Below are 14,221 nucleotides of genomic sequence, written 5' to 3'. Positions count from 1 at the left end.
AGAGATTTCAGGGTATAAAGTTTGAAAATGACTCGTATTTATTAAACTTTTTGTTATTTTTTAACTTAAGTGGTTAAAGCAGTAATTTCAGATCTAACAGATAAAGTGCACAATTGTAAAACTTGTTCTTGAACAGATCCTGATCTGCAGTTGTCGTCACAGTCAGAGGGTAGGCCTCTAATCCAATCAGCGTACACCCAATGGCCCTCCAGCCAATCACAGCCAACTACGCAATTGAACCGATCCAGCCAAACGTCCAATCACTTCTGCTGCTGCGTGCGGGCCAGAATCCCTCTTCAACCTTCTGCTTTCTGGAGGGGCACCTTCAACCAACTCCGCGGTGCACGGGCAGCGGCTTCCTTAGTTGTAAAGAATAAGTGGAAATAACACTTTTACACAGACACAATGTCCTTCCTCTCGGTCAGCAGGCTAGCGCCTAAACTGCTCAATTCAAAGGTAAGAGAACGATAAACAGCCTCGATGCCACTTTATCCAAACTGTGAACGTTACATTGGAAGCTAACGCTTTGCTAGCCGGCTAACGACGTAGCCTAAGTGGCAAGCTAGTTAACGTTAGCTAGCTTAGCACCGTTAACCACATTGTGAAATGCTGTCGACCAAGAACTTGGGCTAGAACTTGCTACAACATGTGTAACTGTATAAAAGTTGCCGTTGTTTCGTGTTATATTCTATATGGATGCCGTTGAGTTACATGTGAACTGTTAGCTAACGTTAGCTTATGAACCGTTGCTCCCTGTGTTGGCCTGGTATTGTCACCGCCTGGTCATGTTTCTTTAACCTGAAGTGAGCAGACCTTGTCAGCTTCGTGCTACGTTCAGTCATTCCCCTGTCACGTTTCTCTTTTATTAGCAATCAGTAATCATTGTCTATCGATTATATACGCTGTGGTAGCTTAGAAACTCGGCTCCAACGTTGTAATTCTTCACCACCCTCGTTGACCTTCACGTTAAGATATCAGTCGATTATCTAAAGCCACCTCTTTGAATTAAGTCCTGAGAATGATTTGTGCAATCTGCAACATTTCAAAGTTATGCAGCACTGCAGAAAGGATTGTTTTACTGTATATTCTGGTGTCTGACTCCAGGTTAAAATATGTAACCTACATAAACTGATCATAACAGTTTAATTTCCCAATTTACTTAATTGAGTCCTTCATTTATTTTACCTCCTTCATTAGTATACTTTACCCAACCTCCCTTCCCGTGATGAAGCAATTGCCCTCCATGCTGACTGTAACCTTCCAGTAACTCTAACCCACTGTCTTACTCCACTGACTTCTCAGCCCAGACTACTCACACTAAATGACCCCTCATATCAACTTTACCCACAAGATGCCCACCTCCCCCCTCAAGCAAGTAGTAATGAGTGACACAATAGTTACCTTACTTGAACTCTGCACAGAGTTGTGTGGAGGTGGTGTAGTGTCCCTGTTATCAAGTCTTCCAATTAGGGATATGAGATAACCTGTGTCACACTCATCCTGTGTCTGTTATCAGTTGTAGTCTTTGCTCAGAAGAGTTATTTGTGAACTGTTGGATATCATGCTCCGAGCTGAAAAAACTTTAGCCTCTGAAAATCACATGATTCACAAGATGTAGATAAGGATCGAGTGCACATGGTGGTGTCATAATAGTTTCTCTCCTCAGATGGTGACAAGAGAAAATTGAGCTTTTGTGTACAAAGATATTTTGTGGCCAAATCTGCAAATCTTTACTCTGAAAAGAGAGCAAATGGTCTCTGTAGTGTTTTTTTCTGAGGGATTAGAGATTGATTTTTGGATGAAATGCAGAGATTCTCACGTGTTGTAGTTAATGTGCCACTACAATAAGTCACTGATATATCAATTTGTGTTTTTCCATTTAACCATTTTCTCAGGATGGACTCCAACACAGTCCTGTCCAGTGTAGTAGCTTTAACCTTTCTCCCAGACAGGAAGCCTGGAGTGACTGAGGGAAACTGGTGCTCTATATTTAAGACCCTGAGCTGTTACATAATCTCTCAGCTGTGTAGAGTGTGTGCGGTGACGCAAGGTCCTACCTTTTGTTTCAGCAAGCCCTGTCAGACCTTTAACCAGTCTCACCAGTTGTAGATATGGGGAGGGGATCCCTTTTGGAGTACAACCAGCCAGCTGTCACCCAGACTCCTCCCTCTGTCATTGATGATTTTAATAAGCTGATGGAGGAGTCCTGTTTCAGTGGCAGCAACAGCAGGCTCAACTTCTCACTGCTGTCACTGAGCTTCCAAAGAGATTACTTGCCTCCAGACACTTTCATAGCCAGGACCAGTAGTTTTTTAATCTCTTTTACATCCCTGAGTCTTGTCTCATTTCCTGCAACAGTCCAAGGCTTAAGAACCCAAGGGTAGAGGAATGTTTGGGTGATTTAACATAGCTTGTTTGGGCAAATAGTTTCAAAATGTCCCTGAGGTCCAAGCTAAAATCAACAGTATTTCCAGACTAAGCTCAGTCATGCAAGTTTTTAAACATGTGGTTTGTTTACCCTGGAGTCATATCTAATTTCGGCTTGGTTATACTAGTTGTGTCATTCATATACAAGGCCCTCTGGTTACAATACAGAACAATTGCTCCATTTCCTGTCATGTGTTGAAATGAAGGAGTTAATCAGCTGGCAGCATTTCAGATGAATCGACTGACTCAACTTATTTCATGGTGTCTTTGAGACACGCCCGGAAACACGTGTAAACATTTGGGTAAAACACTCCCTAGTTTCTTTGGCACCATTGTCAGAATTATGGGAAAACTGAAATGGAAAACTTGAGCACAAAAATCAGTTGTACATGTATGTTGGTATGATAGCACACCCTGCTGTTTGATAGAAAAGGAATAATATTTATATGACTCAGAACATCTTTACATTGAGAGTTGGATACAAGGCTTCGGTTTGTGAATAGATTTCACCAGTTGTTACTTGGTGTAGTTGGTAGTGATCTGCCCAGTCTCCTTGTGCAGGGGGGAGAAATAAAGTGATTGTCGATAGACAGATAAGGAAAGAAGGATTAATCATTTAGATCCTTGATTAAATGCAAGCATTAATGTCAGTCGTGTACTGCAGGGTAAACGCTCAGTCACAGCTCAATGTAAATTGGTCAGAAAGAACCTCTAATTGTAATGTGAAGAACTGGAAAATGTTTGGGTACGTACTCAAGGATGATTGATTTCAAGTCTGTCTTGGTTTTCTCAGCTCACAGATATCAACTGACGGACCATCAACAAAAAGCCTTTTAGTTTTCTTATGTGTGACATGGTGCCGAGGGGCTGAGAAGGAAAGTCAGTTATTGTCTAAGAAATATTGAACGAGTGAAAGGTTGTCTCAGCCCATCAGCTCGAAATGCTGCTGTGCCCTTTAAATGTTTTATGAGGGTTTGTGTTTGTGCTACTAATACTCAAAATCTTATTATACTTTATGTCTTTCGTACAGAATGCCACCTACTTCCTCGTGGCAGCAAGAAATGCCAGCGCATCAACAACAGTAAGTACACTGTTCTCCACAAATTTACTCCATTAATATTCTGAAGTCAAAGTGGTTACTTGTCTGAGCTGTGTTTTCATGAGTATTAATAGAAAATGCTGACCGCTGTGGAGCTACAGATCAATTTCCATCATTAAATGTTTGCATAGGGTCTGTTTAATTAACCCACATTAGAGGAATGTGATGTATTTTCTGACTGGTGTTTGATGAAGTGCATGGCTGATTTTAAAACGTTCTATTTCTACAGAATCTGAAGGATGTGCTGTCAGACCTTATCCCTAAAGAACAGACCAGGATCAAGAACTTTAAACAACAGCATGGCAAAACCAACATAGGACAAGTTACTGTTGACATGGTGAGTGAATCTTTGAGATGCTGGACAAAATAAACAGGATTGTTGCCAAGGGCTTGTAACACAATTAGAGCAAAGACACAAATTAGATTTTGAGAAGGAGCTTGTAGGCTGTCGGCTATGATGTCGATCAGACGTTTCCTAATCTGTCCAGGCCTGCGGCCGTATTTACTGTGTCAGGTATCACTGTTCGGTCGTCTCCCTCAGAGGTCACAATATGAAGCTGCACTGCCTTCTGCCAACAGAGACATTTTAGCTGAGTCACTCAAACCTTTACTGTACCCTGCCAAAACACACACACACAGACACAGAGACACACACACCAGTGCAGCAACCACATCATCGTGTTTTCTCAGCCACATATCTTTGACCCCCTGGATAGCTGCCATCAGCATGTTGGACGAATTTCTTCGGTCCTGACATAGATCTGTTTCACCTGTAACAACAAAAAGAAAAACGTTAAGCGCTGGCCTCTCTATGTTATGTAAATAGTATTAAATCATGCCACTGCAGGGTATTACATGCTTTATGTAATATATCGGATTTAGGTAAAAGACTTGGCAGCTGTTGATAACCAAAATTGGCAGTTGTTGAGTTTCAGTCAGTAGATTTTCACTCCAGTGCAAATAACTGCACACACATAACTGCATGTGTTAACTGGGGGTGTCAAGATGTCATTATAAATCTAAAATCAATTGGAATTAGCGTATGGTTTCAATGATTAAAAGCAAAAGCAGGATCAGCGAGTCTGCCGGGTTCCTTTTCTTGCAAGCGAGCCTTGTTGCCGGCCTCCAGATCTGTCAGACGAGAAAGAACAATATCACCTGCTGCTTCTCTCTCTCACACACACACACACACACACACACACACACACACACACACACACACACACACAGGGGCTGCTGCTGTGATGAACTATTCACCCCAATAAATAAGCTTGTGTCAACACTGGCGTTACTTTTTACAAGAGATTGTGCTCATTACTCTTAAAGTTCACTAACAAAAACAGAACATTTCCTAGAGTTAAAAGTGTTTAGCTGGGGAATTGTGGTTTGACTTTTATTATAAAGTAGGCTACTTGCAGAATGCAGTGTGTTTAGCACTTAGTGTTATTGTGTATCAAAATTCCATCTGCAGACAAGAACAGTGTTCATTTGTTGACAGCGGATCAGTTTGAAATATATCAGGAGTCGTTGTGTTCAGTCTGGGAGGGTAATGGAGCGAGATGGAGCTGTTAAATGAAGTGCTGCGAGAGAGAAGCTGCACAGCTCCAACTTCTCAGTGTGGTACAGAACTCACTTTCGCTTTCATTAAGGTTGACAGATTCCCCCCAGCATTCTGGTGTAAATCCGGAATACTTGCGCTTTGCTCTGACAACTAATCGTCTGCCGTCATCTCGTCAGTCAACTCTCCTTACCTTCATCACATCAGAAGTAAAAATTGAGTCCTACTCTGTGCTGTTACTTTACTGCAGCTGCGCAGAGCAGACGCCTTCAGTTTGTAATTGCAGCATCCATCTTCTGAATAAATATTGATTTTTAAAAAGTAATTTAGAGGCGAATAATGAAAACGATGTATGCCTAGAAAACAATAAATACTGGTACCACCAGCAACCACTGCAATAATATACACGCCGAAAAAAGGAGAAGAAACATGGCTGTTAAAACGCACTTAAAGTTTAAAAGAAGAAGATTAAATGCCAGTTGTCAAAGCATGAAACCAATGATCTATATATAGTCTATCAATATCATAGCTGTCAGGAATTAAAATGATGTTGGAACTGAAAAGTCAAATCCAATCCTGAATTTGGAGATTAAAGCTAACAAGACAGTTTCCTATGTGTAAAATCTCCGTCTGCTTGTTTTCACCCACAGGTCTATGGAGGCATGAGGGGGATGAAGGGTCTGGTGTATGAAACCTCTGTTCTGGATCCTGATGAGGTCAGTATGCCTCAGAAGTGGCACAAACTATTAAGATCCTTACAGTGATTCTGTGAGTGATCTGAGCTCACCTCGTAGACACTTATCTTGATTGCCTTCCTCCTGAAGCTGCCAGTTTTTAATCCCAAAGTGGAGTTGCTGTTCTACATCTTGTTGGCAGGCCACCACATGGAATGAGATATTGAATTATCGTAATTCATTGTTAGAGCCAGAGTCCACGGTGGCCGCTTGCCAACACTCGCTTGACGGGGCATTTAAGGATAATGTTAATATGTATACTCACATTGTGTCACGTCCCCTCTCTCCTTTTGATACACAGGGCATCCGTTTCAGGGGCTACAGCATTCCAGAGTGCCAGCAGCTGCTGCCTAAAGGTCCAGGAGGTGACGAGCCGCTGCCTGAAGGCCTCTTCTGGCTGCTGGTCACAGGACAGGTGCCCACTGAGGAGCAGGTGAGTCAGATAAAATCACTGGAGCTGCAAAGATGATTTCTACCGTCGTTATAACGAGGCAGCTGTTCATTCTCTCGCCATCCATCTGTCCGTTCTGGTATCTCAAGACACCGCTTGTCAGATTCTTTCAGAATCACCTCTCACCATTTCAGCCTTTTCAAAGATAAATACGCCTGCAGAATAATGAAGGCGACAAATTTGCTTCTGTTGAAGAAGGAGCTTGATCGTGTAAGAGGTAACATGTCTCGTGTTACCTTCTTATAAACATGGGAAGGTTAATCTCAAAATGTTTGGCAGCAGAGGTTTTGGAAATGAGTCATCAATTATTTATGACTCCAGAACATTCTTCTATAAACCAGACATGATTATATAACTGTTAAACAGCTGGTCTATACCTTAAATGGGCATTTTGTTGCCGTCAGCTATCTCCTTGAAGGATGATAGGAGGATAACGACTGATAAGCCATGTCCTTGTAGCTGACTGCGACATTTCCCTGGAGGAATAGCTCTCACCTCTTTTACCCTTTGGCCTTGATATGATTAATTTTAGTGCGTCTGTTGCTGCAGAAAGATGTCAGCTAAGGACAATACCTTAGATCGCGTAGCAAATACTTCAGTTGTAAACTACTGTGGCACTTTGATTGTGTGTAATATGGTGGGAAAATGAAGGAACAACGAAATCTGTGTGTGTATCTCTGTACTGCGCATTTTCAACAACAAATCTAATTCAGAAGGAGCAGAAAAGCATTACTGTGTGGTTCTGTTGCTCCAGGTGAGCTGGGTTTCCAAAGAGTGGGCGAAGAGAGCAGCGCTTCCCTCCCACGTTGTCACCATGCTGGATAACTTCCCCACAAACCTGCACCCCATGTCTCAGTTCAGTGCTGCCATCACGGCTCTGAACAGCGAGAGCAGCTTTGCACGGGCTTATTCTGAGGGCGTCCACAAGTCCAAGTACTGGGAGGTGAGTTCACGTCGACAGGTTGGTGGAAATGTTTGTGCAAAGTGAAATATCAGATTGCCGTTGAGCGTGTTACAGATTCATGAACTTAAGAAGATGAATCCCTTTTAAAACAATCCAACAATGTTGTTTTCTGCTTCACGGTGCTGATGGCATGGCTGTAGATTCTTGTTGCCAGGTTTCATGTTCTCCTTCCAAACATTTTTACACGTGTTCCCCTCAGTTTGTCTATGAAGACTCCATGGACTTGATCGCTAAGCTGCCCTGCATTGCTGCCAAGATCTACCGCAACCTGTACCGCGAAGGCAGCAGCATCGGCGCCATCGACTCCAACCTGGACTGGTCCCACAACTTCACCAACATGCTGGGTTACGGAGACGCCCAGTTCACCGAGCTAATGAGGCTCTACCTCACCATCCACAGGTACAGCTTGAAACACCAGATTATAAACTAGCTTTGATTTTGTTTTTTTAAATGGGTTTCTCAGTTTTGTGCTGCGTTGCTGTTTCTGGTCACAGTTTGATCAAAGTCAGGCAGTATTCATGTAAATTAAATGTCAAGCTTGAAGCAAAACTCAGATGAAGTGTTTGAAGAATTGGAACCCACTTCAAACAGATGATCTTTTTCTGTACCCAAGATAATATTTAATTTAAAAAAGAATCAAAGGGATGAGGTGTTGAAATGAGAATTGTTATTTCTGACATGCACCAGAAGATGTGAAGCCCTTTTGCCTGTTATTGGCTTTCTTATCTGGCAGAAACACACTGGGATTAAGCACATGGTGTGTGTGGTGAGAAGAAATAATTCTGCAGAACACAATGTTAACAGAGGGTCGACTGCACAGCTAACAGACATATATACTATGTGTGGGGTGGTGAAAGCACAATGCTTCACCAGCAGCACTCGGTGTCTGACTGATCTGCTCCCACAAGTCGGCTTTTCTGTCTCCGTTACGGGAGAATCTATCTGATAAAGCCTGAACAAGCGTCTCCTTCATTTGCTTGGTTACCATGGAGACGGGATGATTAGCTACAGCCCATTTAAAATGATTTCCTGAAAAAGGAGCCATTCAGTGTCTTTCTGAAAAGTTCAGATGCAAGTAATGATGTCGACCAACACGCTCTGTTTACCTCTCTAGTGTCGTGATGCCAGCGTGTTTTAATTCGTGATCATTTTCTTGTGTTACAGCGATCATGAAGGAGGGAATGTCAGTGCCCACACCAGCCACTTGGTGGGCAGTGCTCTGTCTGACCCCTACCTGTCCTTCAGCGCCGCCATGAATGGTCTGGCTGGTCCTCTGCACGGCCTGGCCAATCAGGTTTGTACCGAGCAAACCATCATATTCACTGTACTTTTATTCATGGAAGAGATGCAGTTGTGTCTTCAAAGGTTTGTGTAAGACGGTGATTTATCGCCACCGCTCAAGGTGTCTCAGGAGACATTTTGACATGTTCCAGTAGGAAAAACTCAGTTGCATTAAATTTAACGATGGCTGAATTGATTCAGCTGCTTCACTCTCAGGATCCTGGTAATTATCCATGCTTGATCGCTGTCAGGGTGGACTGGGAACCATTTTTAATGTTATAAGTAACACCTGTGCTTTTCTTACAATGACAAGTCAAAGTGTCTCATGGTGAATATCTATTGGAACGATTTTATGCAGGTTCTTTACACACAACATGACGGTTCAGGATAACGTATTTTTTTCTCCTCACCACTGTGGAACTTTACAGCAAGTGAACAGAACTGGGGATTAAAATAATGACACAACAGAGAAGGATGAGGCCTCGGTGTTGAATTTATAAAACTTATTTTGGGAGTTAAATTAATCTCCAAAGCTTGTTTGCCCACAAGTTGTCAAAGCTCCCTGTTCCAGCTTTAATAATGTTAAATTAAACGCTCCGACAACGTCTCCGAGCTGTTCTTGTTGTAATGGTTGTTGTAAGATTACAGTTTTGGCGCTCGTTTGCTTCTTAGTTTCCTCACATACTGCTCATGCTGACACATTGCCAGAGTCTTATAGTAAAATTAATTGCAGCTTCTTTCAAACGTGATGCCAACATTTAAAAATACCAGATGCAGAGAAGAGTGCGTGTGAACCTGTTTCACACTCCCTTCTGTGGTATTTTTACTGTTTATACTCTAAACACTGTTTTGAACTTTGAGTTTTGACTCATAAATGTTTTTTACCTCTTCTTGTCACAGGAGGTGCTGGTGTGGCTGACCGCCCTGCAGAAGGAGCTGGGCGGAGAGGTGTCTGATGAGAAGATGAGGGATTACATCTGGAACACACTGAAGTCTGGAAGGGTAAAGAATTATCTCAGGAATTTACGAATTCATGTTAACTTCTTCAAATGGAGTTCGATTTGAATCCGAAAATCTTTATCCTTTGTGATAAACCTGTGATAGATCTTCTTTATAACCTGACACAGTTTCTGTCTCTTCTTTTTTTATTGGACACTTAAAAACTGTTTCTATGCAAAGATTTATAGAATTAAGTATCCTGGTGCAGTTTAAAGACTGAGACGATCTTGTCCTCCGTCTTCGTAGGTTGTGCCCGGTTATGGCCACGCCGTCCTGAGGAAGACCGACCCACGTTACACCTGCCAGCGTGAGTTTGCCCTGAAGCACCTGCCCAACGACCCCATGTTCAAATTGGTCGCCCAGCTTTACAAGATTGTGCCCAACGTGCTGCTGGAGCAGGGTAAGGCCAAGAACCCCTGGCCCAATGTCGACGCCCACAGCGGAGTGCTGCTGCAGGTAAGACACATTACTAGTAGTTACTTTTAGTTCGGACTGCAAGATAACAGAAAGAAAAGAAAACACTCAATTTAAGATTATTCTTCTAGAGTGGATTCTAGAGTCTACTTGGTAAATAATCCATTTTGTTTCCCCCACAAACTCAAAACAGTTGAATTTGCTCAAATCCAGTTCACAACCACAAAAAAAAGACACAAGTTTTATCAGGGATCCCCACAAAAATGGCTCCACTAATATATGCAAGATTGTGAAAAACACACATCCAGCACTTTTCCTTTTAGTCTTTGGTGTTCTGTGACTTTTTCTTGGAAGCTGTGAGTATCCTCTTTTCTGGAAGACTTGAATTTGCTCTAAATTAACTGTAATACCAGGGGAAACCACCTGACGCTTACATTAACGCTCTCACCTGCCGGCTCTTCTTGGTTGTTGCTGGAAGTTCTTCATTTCTGTGACAAGTTTCCAAGGATGCACACATGGCAACACATCCAAAAACCACTTAAATGAGAGTAAATTATGCTATTTTAGACAGACTTCTCTTGTAGATTAGTTTCGAGCAGGAAACAAAGTTGTAGCAGGATGTGTTGGAGTTTATTTGCCTCACTTGACATCACACGTCCTGTGACGTGACTATTGTACATGTGCACATTACGATGTTGATGCAGAAACAAAATGTTATGCAGCCTTTCTTTTAATCCCAAATTTGCCACAAATGGAAGCCAGCTCAGATCCTGACATGCCCGTCTCTGTTTGCCCCGTCTGTGCAGTACTACGGAATGACCGAGATGAATTACTACACTGTGCTGTTCGGTGTGTCCCGGGCCCTCGGCGTGCTGGCTCAGCTGGTGTGGAGTCGAGCTCTGGGCTTCCCATTGGAGCGCCCCAAGTCCATGAGCACGGATGGACTGATGACACTGGTGGGAGCCAAGTCGGGCTGAAGAACCACCTGAAAGGAGCTGTGGGTGTGGGGGGGGTTAGTGTGAAGGGTGGGAGGAGGTGCAAATATCAAACCGCAGACATAAGTTGACCCCCTGTCATTTCCAACCCCAGGGATTCAATGGGATTCAAAGAGACAGTACGCTTTTAATGTCATTTCACAGAAGAAGGGCCTTTTTTAAAATCGTCAACCATTTAGTGTTTGAGTGTGTTTAGTTAACCAGTGACCAGTCTTCTCCTCGTGTCTCCATATCTGGAACACCAGTGATGAAAACGTCAGACACACATACATGTAATCAATAGTCGGCTCAAACTATGTTCCAGTAGAAGTCTGCTAGCATCGCTAAGATTTTCCCCTGTGCAGTGCCTGCGTGTTTGTCATTGGGCACTGAGTCTGAACTATGAATAGGCAGTGGCATCCAAAGGGAATTGTGGGAGTGAAATAAACTTCCTTTTGTATTCGTTTAAACATCTAAAAGTTACACCAACCTTTTTGCTGCTTTTGGCTGATGCAGTGATTTTGTTTTAGAGGTTATCCCCCCCAAAAAAACGAAACTACCTGTTTGTGTTTTTGTTTTTTTTCCCCCCGAATCAAGACTCTCAACTTAGTTTCTTCTATGCAAAGGTTGCCAGATGACATCCCACCCCGTTTCACTCCCATTTATTGAACACTCCAGTTTAGAAAAAAAAAAAAAAAGGTCCTTAGAGTTAAAATAACAAAACATAAAAACATTTAAAACGATGAATATCAGTTAAAAGATACTGCCCCTTTAAATCTTTGGTCTCCCCTCTTTTTTTTTCTCCAATTTGTATATTTTTTTCTGTTTTAATGATGACCTGTGTTTCCCCTCTATGATCAAAATAAGTCTCGTCGATATACAAATTATGTTCGTCCTATTTGTATGGGTCTCCCTGCTCAACGGGCTCCTCTGAATGGTAGATAAATCACGAATAATGTACAGTAACGGTAAATATTTGAGCAAAGGGTGTTGTAATGGGCAGCCTGTCGTCGATCCTTAAGAGCAAGCTTGAATTCACAAAAACGTGGGATAGGGGGGCTTTGTACTAAAGTCCCGTCTTATTTGAGTGTTTTGTTTGTTACTTGATCCCCACAGGAGAGCGCTTTGAACATCTACTCCAAAAATGAGCACTTGCTTGATTGGATATCCTAATTTATTAGCAGTTAGAATAAAACCCTCCCCAGGTTGATTGTGTCCCCTTTTTACCGTTTTTTCTTTTTTTTTTTTGGTGTTGAATATGTATAAAAAAAATTATAATCTTTTGGCAGGTTCTCATTTTGTGGTTTTTATTTATACTTTGTGTACATAGGTATATATATGTATAGCTTGAATGTATGAGCTCTGTGCGATCACTTGCTTGTAACAACCACAATGATTACCGTAGTTTACCAAAACCAACCGTGTAGAAGTGTCCAGACTCGCTGTAACGTTCAGTCGCACTGGGTCGCTGTGAAATTCTGACAACGAACAAAACAAAAAAAAAAAAAAAGGAATAAAACCTGCAGCTAACTTGTACATACATGATTTCTCGCCTGAATGTGGGCTTAGCCGGTGCTGTTTTCAGGTGTTTCACTTGAATGTTTCAAGCTTGCTCTTAAGCTCTGGGTTTGTCAACACTCCATTTTTGTGTAGTTTAAAAAAAAAAGCTCTCGCGTCGTCTTTTTTTTTTTTTTTCTTTTCCGCCACTTTCGCCGTGTTTGTCGGTAGCTCGCTCAGCGCTGCTCTGCTTTAACACCGTCTTTTTTTTTTTTTGGCTTTACTAGTTTTGTGTTTTGATCGTAGTCTTCTTCCGCGTGGTGGATTCACAGGAGACGTGGTTATTTTGATCGTAGAGGAGCAATGAGGGTTGTACATGATGACTGGGAGAATTCACTGCAGATGGATTCATCAGAGAAACGCTCGAGGAGGAGGAGGGAGGAGGGAGAAGGGGGGTGATGATGACGATGATGATGATGATGATGATGATGATGGGGCTGGACGGGTCACCAGGGCAAGAAAAGCTTTGAAGAGTGAATATTGGAAAAAAAAAACCTAACAAAAAAAGAAAAACAATAAAGGTTTTTATTAACACTTCCTTTTGTCTCATTTTGTTTATAGCGTATAACAGTGGCTGTAAAATAAAGCAGGACATTTGCTCTTTAACTCCCAGTTGTCTTGTAATTTGTGAATAATGAAATGCAGAGCTGAGGAGAGAGATCGGGTCGGGTCGGGTCGGGTGATGGATTATTCTGTCTCTCTGGGTTTTATGAGAATTCCTGTCATCTCTGTAACGAGAGGATGACGCTGCTACCTCGTAAAAACACTTTGACTCTGTTAACAAGCAAATTCTCTCTCTGTAAACCTTGACTCACTTTTGTAAAGACATACAGCATCCCACTTCTGACTCTTGGACCTTTTTAAACATAATCCATGACGTGATTCAAGTCCGAAGTCATTTTTTCCTCGAGAAAGTCAAGTTGAGTCATGTCACTTTCCCCTCGCACAACATCCTGAAGTCTTACCTGCAGTATCGGGTCTTTAAATGGATAGAAAAGATAAGGGATCTGTCTGATAACGATCCTACTGAAGAAGTGATCCAACCCACATATAATAAATATATCAAACAATTAGATATTTTCTCAGGATATTCCCTCAGTTGAGTCTAAATCCATTTATTTTCTGTCGAGTCTTTAAAACGTCGTGAGTCGAAGCTGTCGTATCAATAAAGCCCCAAGAAATAATATAAAATGTGAGTACCATCTCCCAAATCAAGAAGCAGATGCCCTTGTCTCTCTTTTTTTTTTTAACCTATAGTTATTCAGGGAGGGTTCACTCACATTCTCCACCCGGGGTTTGTCTGGGGATTTGAACCAGTGACCTTTCGATCACAAGCTCATTGCTCTGACCTTCAGGCCTCCACTGCACCTAAATCAGGATGATACGAGGAAGATGACAAGATGCTCGAAGTACCTCTCGAGTAACTTTAACTTCTTTTGTTCTCAGAGGTAAAAATCGTCTAAAGGAGGATTTGAGAAACACTGAATTCTTTGACTGAAAACACATCTTACAATATAATTTACACTTCAGTTAAGTTGTGTCTAAATATAGGAACCAATACTCAGAATATACCCCTGAGAGGACGGATGTATTTTCAGTCGCACAAAAAAGAAAAAGATGAAATAATATTTCCAACATCTCTTATTGAGAACGATAGATATTGTTTTTACTCACCATGTTTGACATATAAACTACTCTGCTCTTGTATGAAGGGGTTAATATTTAGTTTTATGTCTTCCTCTGTGACTGTACACGTTTGTGAG

The 14,221-nt window shown here is 41.9% G+C and overlaps 1 protein-coding gene across 1 annotated transcript; it reads left to right on the top strand.

Moving 5' to 3' along the window:
• Positions 1-270: 270 nt before the first annotated feature.
• cs (citrate synthase) lies at positions 271-13,064 on the top strand. The gene is made up of 11 exons (XM_030423088.1): positions 271-456; positions 3,458-3,508; positions 3,756-3,863; positions 5,735-5,800; positions 6,120-6,251; positions 7,024-7,212; positions 7,433-7,632; positions 8,398-8,527; positions 9,415-9,516; positions 9,760-9,969; positions 10,734-13,064. Exons 1-11 carry the CDS (start codon positions 406-408, stop codon positions 10,902-10,904), a joined length of 1,410 nt encoding a protein of 469 aa, XP_030278948.1. The 5' UTR covers positions 271-405; the 3' UTR covers positions 10,905-13,064.
• The last annotated feature ends 1,157 nt before the right edge of the window (positions 13,065-14,221 follow it).

The sequence above is a fragment of the Sparus aurata genome, chromosome 7 (genome assembly GCF_900880675.1).
Source record: "Sparus aurata chromosome 7, fSpaAur1.1, whole genome shotgun sequence".
Classification (NCBI taxonomy): Eukaryota; Metazoa; Chordata; class Actinopteri; order Spariformes; family Sparidae; genus Sparus; species Sparus aurata.
Note: the sequence above shows the minus strand (reverse complement) of the source record. Positions and strands in the feature narration are given on the sequence as shown.